General features: G+C 38.3%; 1 protein-coding gene across 1 annotated transcript in view; it reads right to left on the bottom strand.

Annotated features, from left to right (window-relative positions):
- Pkhd1 (PKHD1 ciliary IPT domain containing fibrocystin/polyductin) overlaps positions 1 to 14,958 on the bottom strand; it is a 429,388-nt gene that overhangs the window by 217,501 nt on the left and 196,929 nt on the right. Inside the window, exon 48 of the mRNA XM_076860094.2 lies at positions 1,313 to 1,490. Coding sequence (XP_076716209.2) covers positions 1,313 to 1,490 — 178 coding nt within the window. The remainder of the gene's footprint in view (positions 1 to 1,312; positions 1,491 to 14,958) is intronic.

Here is a 14,958-nt window from a genome sequence, read left to right as displayed (position 1 = left end):
AAAATTTCATAGCTACAAAATCATAGAACAGGAAGACTGAAAGAAGCCATCAAGTTCATCTTGTTTAAACCACCTCGGTTAGCAAAGAAGAAAACCCTGGCTCAGACAAGTGAATTGACTTGTCTCAGGTCAAACACCTAGATGAGACAGGGCCCTATCTAGAATCCCTTCCCAGTTTTCTCTCACAACTTGAAGAGGCAGGCAATGTCAGAGCGACATGCATTTGCAGCAGTAATAGCCATCAGTGTTGGAGCAATCACCGAACCCTCAGTCACTAGTCATTAGAGTCATTCAATTCTTGAAAGACACTCTGTGATTGCTACTCTTACTGTCTCATTTTACAGTGGAAGAAACTGAGGCAAGAAGAGGTTCAGTAACTTGCTTTGTTTCATAAAACAGGAGAGAGCTGAGCTAGAATAACACCTGGGATGCCCACATCCAGAGCCACATCCCACCACCTTCACTTTATGAAAACTCCCCAGAATGTTCCCAGAGGAACCTCAAGGGAAGGAAAGAGAGCTGAATATACTTGCTGAGGGCGGTGGTGAAAGGATCGGGAGATTCTGTTCTGAACTCCTCATAACCATAGTGCACCTAAAGCAGCTTCTCTCTCCCTAAAATAGGCTCTTTTAGGTATTTGAGTATCTGTAGAGGTTTTAGCAGTCACTGTGTGGATCAAAACACTCCAGAGGGAAGTTGGCATTGGATCATGACTGAGGAAATGTGTAGGAGACAGGAAGAACTGTGTTAAAGGAAGAAAAGAGACTTGAGGTATCCACTGGATTACTTTTTTCCCCCCAAATATACACACTTTCCATGTAGCTATTCCTTCTTGCTCCCCAAGACCTTTGACTCCTTCAACCCAACCCAGCCTGCGGACTGAGACCTCTGCTTGAGAAGTTAATCTTTGACCACAAGGTGGCAGTATGAAATGTACAAATGCCTTGTTAAAACATTTTCTCTGGCTACAAATTGGGGTATAAAAACTGCTTGGTTTTTAACCTGAAATTTTTAAAAATGCAGTTCTAGAGAATGCTGCAAGGCTGTTTTCATTGATTTAATAAATTAAATCTTTCAAGCAGAGCCGTTCTGCATTTAAGATGGGATTTAAACAGATTCTGAAATGTTCAAGTTAACAAACCAACCAAATCTCATATTCAAGTTATATTCACCAAGTAAAAATGCAGCTTTAGTTTTTTTCTCCAGCATCAGACGATGCTAATATTTGCAACTCATTACTTCACAGAAGAAACACAAGAATCACATACTGGGGATGAGATATACCAACCAATGAATGGATCCCTGGGGTTACCTGCAAAGATCTGTTGATCCAAGGATTCTCAAATTGCAATGAGTAGGTCTCTTGATCCAAAAGCAGAGCCATCCAGCCATAATGGTTGGACAATGTGTCATGTACATAATTGACAGTGGTTGTCTTATTTCTGCTGTCCTTCAGGGTTAAATCATAAGAAACATCAGGAGAATTAACCCTAGGGTAATTTGAAAAGAGAAAAAAAAAAGCGTTTCTTGGTTATTGGTCCCTTCTGGATCTAGTGTATTTCCTGTCCATCAATTATAATCATATTTCTATTCTCTCCTGTGTGTCTTAGGCACATCGTTTGAGTATATGTAGAAGTTTTAGCAGTCACTGTGTGGATCAAAACACTCCAGAGGGAAGTTGCCATTGGATCATTTCCAAATTACCCTGGCCTGGTACACTGCAGTTGGTAACACTCAGATCTAAGTTCACTAATACATGTCATGTTACCTCAGTGAGTTCACATGGGCCAGAACTATGTATGATTATTTTAACAAAGAAATGTCTACAGTCAGAATTTTCCCATATCCCAAGTTTGGGTTTTTATTTTTTTGGGGGGTGGGGGGAGTACCAGGGATTGAACTCAGGGACATGCAACCACTGAGCCACATCCCCAGCCATACTTTGTATTTTATTTAGAGACAGGGTCTCACTGAGTTGCTTAGCACCTTGCTTTTTGCTGAGGCTGGCTTTGAACTTGCAATCCTCCTGCCTCAGCCTCTTGAGCCGCTAGGATTACAGGCATGCGCCAATGAGTTCAGCCCATTTACCAAGTTTATTAACAGCAGAAACACATTACTTTGAGTAATTAGATATATCTATGGGGTGCAATGATAGAAGTCCAGGACCTGACATGCCTAGACTCTAAGATGTCCTCTTCAACTGACTAGCAAGTAGACTTCAGTAGCCTTCCCTAGAAGGAAGAGGTGATCTGGTACCTGTTCTGTGGGCTGGCCTATTGTCCAGTGCTCACTGTTAGCACAGCCCCTCAGTGTTTTTGAGTTTGCTTTTTTAAAAATATAGGTTATAAAATCCTTAAGTTAGAGATATTTCTTCTGCCTCTTTATACCTGCTGTGAGGCACTGGGTCCTGCAGACCCTGGCATCCAGATAGTGTTTATTATATGAATGAAGAATGCATGATAAGAACTTCCAAAAGCAAACAGTGTCATTCTAATTTATATAAAAGGTTTCAAGAACTATGTTTTAGCAAATGGAGGAACTGATGCAGAGTATGGCAGAAATATGTAAATGGCATAAGACAGAAATTTATGATCCAATGTCTCCCAAGTTGTTCTACTCAGCCCATTCCAGAAAGTGATTTTTAAGTCTCTATTAGAACATAAATAGATTTAGTCACATGCTAAGTCTCTAAAAGTGAGTCAAAATAGACTTAAAAAAATAAAACAAAAGTTTTTTAAAAATCAGTACATGTTATGACTCTTTTCCCCTTTGGTTTAGTTTTCATGTGAATCTTTGTGGCATTTTGCTGTGGGCAGATAATTAAATTCTCAAAATAGAGGAAATTGAGGAGGAGGATGTTGGGTTTTCAAAGTGAAGTGGGACATGAGGATATCTAAAGTCAATTTATAATACGGTGGCATATTATCAAAAGGGAACTTTTATTTGGTAGGAGAGATCTTGATTTGTCATCCAAGTTGGCCTTGAGCTCCAGGGTAACAAGCACTTCTTCTGCCTCAGCTTCCTGGGTAAGGGTGTTCCATCATGCCCAGCTAAGGGAAATTTATTAACGTTAAATGCCTCAGCAAGTTGGAGTCTAATACATATAAGTTAGAAAAGTAGATCTGCACACAGGAGTGCATATGAACTTGGACAAATGACTAACTCTGTTTAAGCTTTGGTTTCCTTTCTTTTATTTCATATATATATATATATATATATATATATATATATATATATATATATATTTGTAGATTGATGCAATACCTTTATTTATTTATCTTTATGTGATGCTGAGGATCAAACCCAGGGCCCCACACATGCTACGCAAGCGCTCTACTACTGAACCACAACTTTAAATGGAGACAAGGATAGTGCACATAAACTTCCTGTAAGTATAGTGCAACTTTAAAAGATCATCTACATATAGCACTCAGTAGGCATCACCATGCCCAACAGCACCTCCCTACAGCTCACTTAAGATTTGCCATTCTTCCCAACTTATTTGTATGTCTAGAAGCCTATCCATGGTATTTGTTCATTTAAAACATTCCCCAAAGCTTTCATGTTACAGAGAATAGGCCTTGTCAATGTAGCACTTGATAGCACTTGAGATACACACACACAAACACACACGCACACGCACACATGCATACACACATTTACACCTGTGAGAGAAATTATGTTTGTTTAATCTGTTAATGAAATAAAAGTGCTGGTGGTGGGATAATTTGTAAATTAAGCAACTACTCTTTCCCCATATTTTTTTTTTAAGAGAGAGAGAGACAGAGAGAAAGAGAGAGAGAGAGAGAGAGAGAGAATCTATTTTGTAGATGGAACACAACAAAATGCCTTTTATTTTTATGTGGTGCTGAGAATAGAACCCGGGTTGCACCCATGCTAGGCAAGTGCTCTCCACTGAGCCACAATCCCAGCCCTCCCCATATTTTCTATGCAGCATTAAGGGTACCTTTACAAATCTTGGGGGAGGGGATAATTTCTTCTTCTCTTTGGGCCTGAAATACTGAGAGTTCATGTGCTCCATTTTTATCAGCATTTAAATTGGAATAACTGGAAAATCCTTAGCTTATAGTCGTAGCTCAGGGTGGACACACAGAGCCTCTGTTCTAACTTACAGGCCATTGCATGACTTGCCTCCATGGTACTTCACCCTGTCCCCACTTCTAGTTCTGAGTGTTCACATGCTCAAAAAGAAAACCATTACATTTATAGAATTTATTTTAAAATTGTAATGTTTAGAACACCTTTAGAATGCTAAATTGTATTTTCTAGCTATTTGTCTTCAGTCTCCCTGGCTATCTCTTCCTCTGAGTGAAACCCTCAGTCCTAGGATTTGCCTAGAGAATATTTTTAATAAATAAAAATAAGTTTGGGGAAATAAATGCAAACAAATGTGATAAGAAGAGATAGTGAGAACTAAGAAATCAAAGAGGTAGATAAGTTGTCTGTAATAGGTACCAAGGTCAGTAGTTAGGATGGGATGGGACTCCCCACCATCCTGAGAATGAGTTCAAGTGTTTCAGGTTGTGAAAGTGCATCTTTTCAGCTTCCACAGAGATGTATGGGATCTGAATAAAGAATTGTAAGACCTAAATCCAGGAGAAACTAATCAATAAGTTGGAATTTCCAATTAATTTCAGTAATAAATAAAACTGTCATTTGTATGGGAGTTCAATAAAGTATTCATCAAATGAAGAAATAAGTGTGAAGTATACCTGCACACTCCTATTGGCTACTGAGTGACATTTCTCCTCAACAGAGAAGTCCAGCCAGCAAACTGCAGGGTGTCAGAATATTTCTTGTGAACTTATTCATCAAAGGAAATAAGCAACTGATCTTAAGTTATCAGAATTTGATATAGTCAACCCATATCTACAGAATGTTTGTCACAAGGACTTGAACATTATATTTAGTGGTCAGAAAACTTCTTTGGGTCATGGACAAATCATATGCACTAGTAGTGGGTCCTGGTTCAGGAAAATGTTAATTTTTTCTTAATAGCCCATATTTCTTCTATTCTACTCAAGTGCTCACAATTGAACCACTTTGGAAAATAATTTCATATGTCCAATGACCTCTGAACTTTTATTGCTCCCCTGCTCCCCTAAGAGAACACTGCTTCTTTTGCCTCAATGCCTGAGTACTTTTGTGTCACTGATCTCAGATGCCTTTTTTGACATGTGTAATCCTGTGAAGTGTGATCTTGATCTTTTGAATGGTTTGTAAAGAGTTGTTTTGACCAGGTATCATCAAGATTGAAGTCCTCTCCATATTTCAGCAGGTGATGGTAGGTGGCAATCTTGGCCTCCACCTTGACCTTGATGTTCAGTAGGGACTCTTATTCCTGGTCTGTGCCAGACTGAACTTTAGGTATAGCAGGACCCATTGAATTGCTCCCTCTGCATGGTTTAATAGACTTCCACATCCCTCAGGCTATTTTCCAAACTGACTTTTGGATATCACATTGAATTAAGTTCAATCTCTGAGGACTGGACTGTGCTTCTCAGCTGTGTGAACTTCATCTCAGGAACTCTGATCTCTGGGGATTACAGCTCTCCTCATTCTGTTGGGACCTATTTGTTTCACTTTCCTCAGTTCTTCAGAGCCAGCTAATCATACTTGGTCCACAATTCTTCCACGATCTTGCTTAGGTCCTGAGATTTGGGGGCATTCATCTCTTCTATCAATCCAAAACTAGTATTCTTGGCTTGCAGACCTTTCAGTTCTTCCTTAATCTCCTTCACAAATATCAACTCCCTCTCAAGAGCATCAATTTCCTCTCCAGTTGCAGTTAAATGGTATTGATGTCATCAGTGACCTTGGGAAGCCCATGGATGACACTCTTCAGACTGGCATATGATCTGCTCCAACTCACACTTGACCATAAAACCATCAGCAGCAAAATATGCCCTGTCAATCTATAGAACAATCTGGGCATTGTCCAGTGAATTTGCAAAGATCTGAGTCCTCATTTCCTTGAGGACCCCCTCTTCTCCAGGTATTCCTGAATTTTGCTTTTTAGGCTCCAATTACCAGTCTTCAGTCTCCTGGTGGAGGACAGGTGGTTATTCTGGTCTTACATGGTCTTCACACTTTGGATTCTACCCATTCCCAAGCAATCCCCAGTCAACCCCACAACCATTCTCCTGGGCCCTCAGAAACACTGAATACTGGTAGAATAAGAAAGAAGAGATCTGGGAACCTGAGCTTCTAGAGCCTGCACAGATGCTGGCTGTGCCACTGGCCAAACTAGTGGTTTCATGACCAGCCATAGCCTACAGAGATAGCTGATGTAGAAGGTGTTGGGGCAGGTGGTAAAACCCAATGTTGTTTGTAGATGAAGGTTACATCCTAGGACTCAGGTTTGGGCCACTAAAGAATTGTTCTATTTTAACTATCCAACAACAGAACTCCGTTTGTTCAAATACACTCATCTGTTTCCATTTAATTCCTCCTACCTCACCATTCTTTGCTTAGCAATCCCTCACATCTCCTTGAGAATTAAGAAACTATTTTATCAATATATATCAATACAACCAATTAGGTACTTTCAGAAATGCCATCAATGTGGCCCCAAGAATCTCCCTACCTGGTCATCTTTTTTAAAAAAAAAAAAAAAGAATGAGAGAGAGAGAGAGAGAGAGAAATTTTTTAATATTTATTAGTTCTCGGCAGACACAACACCTTTGTTTGTATGTGGTGCTGAGGATCGAACCCGGGCCTCACGCATGCCAGGCAAGCACACTACCGCTTGAGCCACATCCCCAGCCCCTGGTCATCTTAATTGCATAATTTTTTCTCAAAATTTTACCAGCAACACACTCCCTAAACAATTTTAGATATTACTTCTTCTGATTTGGTTTCTATAGATTGGTATTTCAGTTTTTGAAAGAAGAATTTCAAGACTCCTGTTTCTAAAGGCCCTTACAAACACATCCCCTTCTTCAAATACTGTCAAACAATGAAATCACAGCATTTAAGTTTTACTTGTCTTCAGGCCTTTATACATTCCTTTTGAGGTTCTTTTCCTTCCAATAGTGTGATGCAGTGATGCTATCCCCTTGGTCAACCCAAAAGGCACCAGAGCACACTGTGATCCTAAGTTAAACTTTCCTCTTCCCTCTTCATGCCAGGCACATTCTCTCATAGTTCTGATCTTATCAAACCACCTGATCCATCTTCAACCAAGGTTTATTCAGGAGACAAATTCACAGGCAATCATGAGCAGCACCAGTTTTTGTCAGGGGGCTATCAAACATCCCTCCATCACAGCTGGTGATATGGTCATATGGCACACTGCAAAGAGCAAATAAAAAATGTAAAAGACCCATCTCTTGGTAAGCAAGATGCCTCACACTGACCATTACCAGGGGCCAAATATTAAAAGTCACATCAGCTCTTATCCTTCTAGGCCAAATGCCAGCATTGACAGTGGTGGACTCTTCTGAAAAGCACCAAAAGAACATCAAGAGTCAAAGAACACCATGAAGAGAATTTACCAACCATAATTACTACAATTTTCACTTGCCCTAAATAGCCACCAATTTCCCTGTGCCCTAAATAGCCACCAATCTCCCTCTCTTTACTGTTAATGAAGCAAAGGAGCACAAAAGTATTTCTAATTTGGAGGAGCCAAGGGAGTCTGCATGGGCCATTAGCAGCAGAGAGCTTCATTACTAGGCGAAGAAGTCTCTCCCTGAACTTCTCATGGCTTTATGTGCAAGAAATCAGGAGGCAACCAGTCCATTTTAAATGTTAACCCTTCCTTCTGCATTAGCAGCAGCTCCTGTATACAACTGAAAAGACAAAGGACCGTAGGCCTAACATGCTGCTTTTTTTTCCAGGGGGTTCTTTAATGTTTGTTCTTTTTTAAAGGCAAAAATCTCCTTTTAATTAAGCGATATGTTCCGTTAGAAATATGACTCTATCTCTGGATAAAAACTTCCCAAAGTACCAATTTACCATATGAGTTGCTTAAACAGTTACGTAATTTAGTGCCCATGTGCTGTGCAGAACTGTTGAACGTATACTGCCCACAGAGGATTTGTTAGGCAATCAACAATACCAATGAGAACAAATATTAACTCCCTGGTTTGTGTTTACCATTAGCTTACTTTTCCTGAGGGTTCATATCTCTGTGTATTACAAAAACACTGCATTGAGCTCTAAATGTTCTTGATTCAGAACAATTGTGAAATAAACTCTTTATAATTACACGTCTCCTAAGCTAGACACATCATAATAGCTAGCCTCAAAGGGTGCTGCAAGCAACTTCTGGATATTTGTGCTTACTGCTGTTTCTCTTTACTGCACAAAAAGGACAAAAATTGAAATTTTGAGCTCTACAGCAAGCTTTTGTTGACTGGCTTTGTATGAGCAGCCTTTAAAAATACACTAAGCTTAGTCCTTGTTATTATCTTATCTGCTATCCTACCACCATCCAGTAATATTTCATGCCTATCAGTAAGGTTTTTCTCCATATAAACTATTGACTCAGAAATACTTAAATATTGCTCCTTCTGAGTAAAGTAAGAAACCTAAAGGAAAAAAAAAATCACTAAGCCTTTCCCCAAACTTTAAAAATTCTTAAATTATCAGGCAAAATAAAATGAGTACCCAGAAAGTCAAGTCATACGACTTCATAATTCTTGTGTTTCTGGTGGGTTCACCCAACCATTCCTCCTCCATGACTTTTTAAATATATACTTCTCTCTTTGTTGAGAGTTGGCTAAAGTAATAAATGATTGTAGAGGACCCCAGAACCAACCTGGCACTACCTCTAAGGTAGCCTCTACCATTTTGCAATAGACTTATCTACTGTCATATTTGGGCACTACTTATTGCTCATTCTACCTTAATCCACGAAAAAAAGAGTCTTCCATCATCCCATTTTTGATGATCCTTCATACACCATGGCATCTCTTGCCTTGGCTGCATCTAGCTGGAAAACTGCCTCAGAGCAGAATACCATACCCAGAGCTATGTGACCAGAATGCAGGCAAGTACTTATCAGGGATACTGAAAAATAACAATATGCATCTGGTAGGAGTTATACTAATATACCTGTCTTCCATTCTTCCATTTAATATATACATATATATGTATTGTTCCTTTTTAAATATATATATATATATATATATATATATATATATATATATACACACACACATATGTATACACATATATATACACATATATATAATGTATGTATATAAAATGCATATATATATATATATATATATATATATATATATATATATAATATACACACAGATACAGACATACCTGATACTGGGGTAGAACTAGCTGACATCAGCTCATGAGAATCTTTTCTTAGTTTCTCTTCCCAACTCTATGTTCAGTGTAACGTTGCAGCTTCAAATAATTTATATGAGAGTATATTCACTGCAGAAGTATGCAAATACCACTATCCAGGTCTTTTTTTTTTTTTTTTCTGCAGAGCTAGTTGTTAAAACATTTGCTGGCACACCACTGTACTCTTTTATTATTCATGAAACTTAATAATCTATAGTATTGGTATAGCACAGTTTGGGTCCTTTATGATTTTTAGATTACTTTCTATTTTACTTCTGTAAATCTGCTAGAGGATGATACATCTTGAAATTTCCCTGTCTTACAGGGTTTTTTTTTCTTTTTGTTTTTTAAGGACTGAAAAGATATCATTAGTGATGCTATGCCTCTTTATCCCTAGGAAGGAGAGTTAGGTGATTATTAGACGAAAAGCTAGGCCAAAATTTCCATTTGAACTCTTCTTTACTTTTGCATTCACAGAGGCAGGGGGTGCCTCGTACTTTGAACACTGACACATTAAGAGCGGTTGCATAGGTAAAAACTGAACGCAAGCACGACAGGAGAGGATATTAAGCAAGATCTAAGAATCAAGGTGATCAACAAGAACATTAACCTTTTCTTTTCTAGAAGAAGGAAGGAAGAAACAGAAGGTACTCGGATGCAAAGAATCAAAGCCTATGTACTGCATGACTCCAGATTTTATGACCACCTGGGAGATTTTGCTCCACTGGCATAATGTCATGTGATTATTGGAAATGATTCACTTGTTTGCAAGAATTGGATTAAGTTACATTTGAACAAATTTAATTTCCTTGCCAGGCATTTGTTTCTCAGAAACATAAAAATCTATAGTGTTTTAATCAAGTAGTAGTTTGCCGATGTGTTCCTCTGTATATAACAAATGTAAAACAGAGATTTTTTAAAGGCCAGTTTTATTGAACACCTATTATCTGCCAGACAGTGACCTTGTGAGATAAATGCTATTATGCCCATTTTACTGATGTGAGATTAGAAGCAAAAACAAATGCAGGCACTTATTTTTTTTATTTTTTATTTTTTTGCTCCAAAAAATTTAGGGATTAAAATGCTATTCTCAGTCTTTATTTCTAAAACTCCTAGAATCATCTAACACTTAATGCTTTTTCCTCATGTCCTCTGAACTTTTACCTTCCTAGGTTATCAGTTGAGCAGAGGATTTATTTTAGCCAACTCCGTTTCCAGGGGACTTTTAGCCCACTGCCTCTATTAGCAGTTTGCCTACATTGGTAGTTATTTTCCTGCCCTGGTATTATCCATACAGGGAATTGGGATGGAGGAGAATGATAACTCAGCCTCACAGTGATCATCCAGAGGTCTAGAGACCTCTTTAGCTTTTTCAGTTTTCATAGACTTATTCAGACCTTGATTTTGTCTTCCAGTTATTGACTGGCTTGAGTGTGATGGAAATTAGATGTTTGCAAAATGTTTTAAGTTGTCCAACCAAACCTTTTGAGTTTTTGTAGGCTGTACAATAAATGTGTTCAAGACATATACATTTATTTGAAATTATTTTTCAAAAGTAAAGAATAGATATGTAATTTAAAATGATCTGCATGTACAAATCACAGCTCCACTTCTTTCTATGTGTATATCTTTGGGAGCAAAGGTCAATGTCAGGGACACCTCATGAATATGCCCCAAGAGAGAAATGAGCAATAATGACACCAAAGGAAGCTTCTGAGGAATCTCCAATATTTTTATTAGTATTAATTTATACAACACTAATTTCAAACCACTGTTTGTTCAACATGGTATTGGCGCCCTAAGACAAACAAATAAACACTCCTTCCCATGCACAAGGAAAAACATACAATTTGCGGATCTATGTAGGGACTAAGAGTATTGATCAGAGCAAACCTCAAGAGCTGACATACAGCCCGGAGACCAAAATCTACCCAGGATGCTCAGGGAAGCTTACCAGAGGAAACAAGCTCCATGCCGAGTTCACAGAGGCTGAACCTCATGAACTGAAAGGGGCAGAGAAGTTGAAAGCAGCTGGAGGATAGAATGAAGGGAAGGTAGACAGTCTCGAGAGATGATGCTGGAACCATAGTAGGGAGCAGATCATGAAAAGCCCAGAAGACACTGAAAACGGTAGACCTTCCTCTGGAGGTACTGGAGTTTCAAGCAAGACCAGACCTTTATTTTCAAAGTTCAACCATTGGAACACAGCAAAGTGGCATGCTCAGAAGCTATCGTGGTTATATAGGTTAGAAGGCCGGACTAGTAGGCCAAGTTGTAAAGGAGAAAAGCAGAAATACTCAGGAAGGATGTTTTTCTTTAGTTTTGTTTAATTTGTGGGTTTTTTTTTTCTTTTTTTGAAAATAAAATGGACCTGGTAGATGATTAATGTAATGAGTTAGGTAAGAAGATGAGTTGGTTTTGGGTGACTCCATGTTTCTGGTTTAGATAAACATTTGCCTCAGCAGGATTCTAAACACCCAAGGAGGGATGACAGGTCTAAGAGATAAGATCATAAATTCTCTGTTGGCAAGATGAGTTTGAAATGACTATTAAGTCTACTAGTGGAAATACTCAAGGTATTGCTGTTCGGTGGAAATTCAAGAAACCCTCAAAAGCAATAATGAACAAGTCAGAGGTAGTAGCCACATTTCAAAAGTAAAAAGAAGGAAAAAAATAAGAAAGTAAAAAGAAGCAGAGAAATTACTATTAGTAATATATTAACTTAATATATCCAAAATATCATCAGTGTAACCAATATGAGCAAATTAATTTATATATATTTTTTCATACTAAGGCTCAAGAATTTGTGTTTAATTTCCCCTTATGGTACACGTCAGTTCAGACTAGCCACATGTCAAGTGCTCAGCAGTCATATGTTTCTAGTAGCTATAATACTGGACAGTGAACAATCTCAAGGCAGCAGAAAAATGGGTCCAGAGTGTATGCTCATTGGACTGGAGGAAACAATTGGTAATCATCAGTGAATCTTAACTGACGTGAAAGTAACCAAGACTGCCTGGGATGGGTACATGGCTTAGAGAAAATGAAAGCTCACAGAACCCTAAAGTAAACCAGCATTTAAAGAACAGGGACCAGAATTTACAAAGGACATCTAGAAATAGCATATAAAAATCTATCAAGAATATTATCCTCATTCTGTACAATTATTTCTACACAGAGAAAATCACTCATCTAAATTTTTAGACAAATTAATTCAAGAACTATGTAAAGCATGTCATCCTGGGGGCTCTGGAAAAAAAAAATGTTCAATGACATCCTTTTCTGAACTAAGGTCCCAACCCTTGCCTCATTAGGAAGAATGAAGTTCACAGATGGAGGTTGTTAGGAACAGAAGCTAGAGAAGGAACATGACTCAGAATATTGAAAACAGAAACCATGTTCTTAAAACAGGTACAAGAGAGACCAATATAAGCAGCAACCATGCAGATCAAGCATGTTGTCATTTTAACAAGACATAAACTTGATTCTGCCTTGTACAGGGGGGCAGTTTATTCTTCACCCAAATATTAAATATATTATGGCCAACCTCAAATATTTATATGCAATAAGCTGCTAGCATTGAACCTATAAAATGGAAAGTATCACAAAGGTGGGCACTCAACAGATTAAAATGAGGCAGTGAGGGACAGGAACAGAAGGTCACTGAAGTCAAACAAAGAAGTTACAGTTATAGTAAAAACAGACCAGAGAGGGGACATTACAAGGAAGAAATCACACTCCAAGCACTTGGGGGAAGGAGCACCTTGTTTATGCCCCTATATATAAAGCCTCACTCTTGCCCTCTGGGGACCTCTTGCTGAGGGAGAGAGTGAACAGTTAAAAGTGAAGACAGCAGGGCGCTTGTGCCATATCAGATCTCCATCAACATGCAACCCCAAAAGATCATGACTGTGAGAGCTTTGTAAATCAACTCTTAGGGTGCTTGCCCCAAGGCAAATAGCACAACAAATTAATCCTTTCTCCATGAAATGCAGCAAAGTTTGTATCTACACTGAATCCAAATTGCTCATTAGCTCTGACATGTTCCTAATGAGGTTATAATGCTCTGGGACAAAGATCAAGCCCCGGAGCACAAATAGCTAAGGCTAGAATCATAGAAGGATAAAATTAGAAGGACCTTAGAGCCGTGCTGCCCAAACTTGTCATACCAATCACCTGGGCACTCTGATTCAGGATGTCCAAAGTCCAGTCTGAGTTTCAGAATTTCTGAGGGGTGCCCTGGTGGTGGTGAGCCTTTGGAGTGTACTTTGAGCAAGGCCTGCGAGTTCACCTAATCCAGCTGCCTTTTCCTAGAGGTCAGGACACAAGGGCCAAGAGACTGACAACTGGAGGTATGCTGAGACTTCCCTATGATTAAATTTAGATTGTTGGGTATTTGTCCATAAACCTGTGGGTCAGTCTGAAGTTTTTAAATAGAAGCATAGTGAGTAAAGGGTGATCAGTCATCCTGGTTTTTGTGGTCCTAAAGAGGCTTCCAGGACTTGGAATTTTTCTATGTTAAAACAGGAAATTCCAAGAAAACCAGGTTGAATTTTTCACTCCATGCAGAGTCTTTTGAATCAACTTAGATTATAGCACCAGGATTATCATCTTCTCGACTTTGTCTGTCTTTGAGTGGTGACAGCATGATCTGTCGCCAAGGCAAGGACCTAAGTTTCCTGCCATGAAGATCTCAAAGAGCAGATTCTCAGACAAGGCTGACGCTCTGCAGAACATTCTATCAGCATGTTGACAAGTGTTGCTTCAAGAGACAACCTAAGAATGTCCCAAAGCAATTACAAAAGGCATTGTCATGAATACATAGAAATTAATATCATACAAGCATAAAATATTCCTCTTAACTACAAAATCTATTTTATTTTCCTCATTAAAAAAAGTATATTCAGGAAATTAATCACTAACGTTCATAAATCTCAAACATGCATTAAAGTCATCTTTGGTAAGAGCTCTAAATGACACTTGTGATATAGCTCCCTTAGTAGAGTGTTTGCCTCAGATTCATAAGGCTCTGGAATCAATCCCCTGCACTACAAAAAAAAAAAAAAAAAAAAAAACCTCTAATTAACAGTTAAAATTAGCCTATTTCTAAGAATAATAAGAAAAAGTAAGTCACGCTGTACCCAATCATGAGTATGAATAAAAAAATATCCCTTCAAAGAACAAAAAGAGAGAAAGAGTTCTCATGAAAGTAGAGAGGAAATCATCAGATGAGAGGAAGGGAAGTAGGAGGAGAGAAGGTTAGAAAGTGGGGAAGGTATTAGGAGGTAATATTGATCAGATTATGTTATATGCATGTATAAATATACAACAACAAAACCCACTATTCTGTATAATTAATATGCACCAAAAAATAAAATTTTAAAAAAGAAAAAATATATATGATAGTATGTATTATCCCCCTATTATTGTTATTTAACTCACTGGAAATGAGACTATTAATGTTAGAATAATAAATGGAAAGTAAAAGTGACTTTCCGATGCTTTCAGTGTATTATTGAGACTTCCAAAACAGAACGACAAGATACTGATTCCATATGCATTCAAAATGCAGAGTTAGTGCAATCCTGACCACAATTATTCTTGCTCTCTGGAGTTTACCTATTC

Source organism: Callospermophilus lateralis, chromosome 6 (assembly GCF_048772815.1).
Source record: "Callospermophilus lateralis isolate mCalLat2 chromosome 6, mCalLat2.hap1, whole genome shotgun sequence".
NCBI lineage: Eukaryota > Metazoa > Chordata > Mammalia > Rodentia > Sciuridae > Callospermophilus > Callospermophilus lateralis.
Note: the sequence above shows the minus strand (reverse complement) of the source record. Positions and strands in the feature narration are given on the sequence as shown.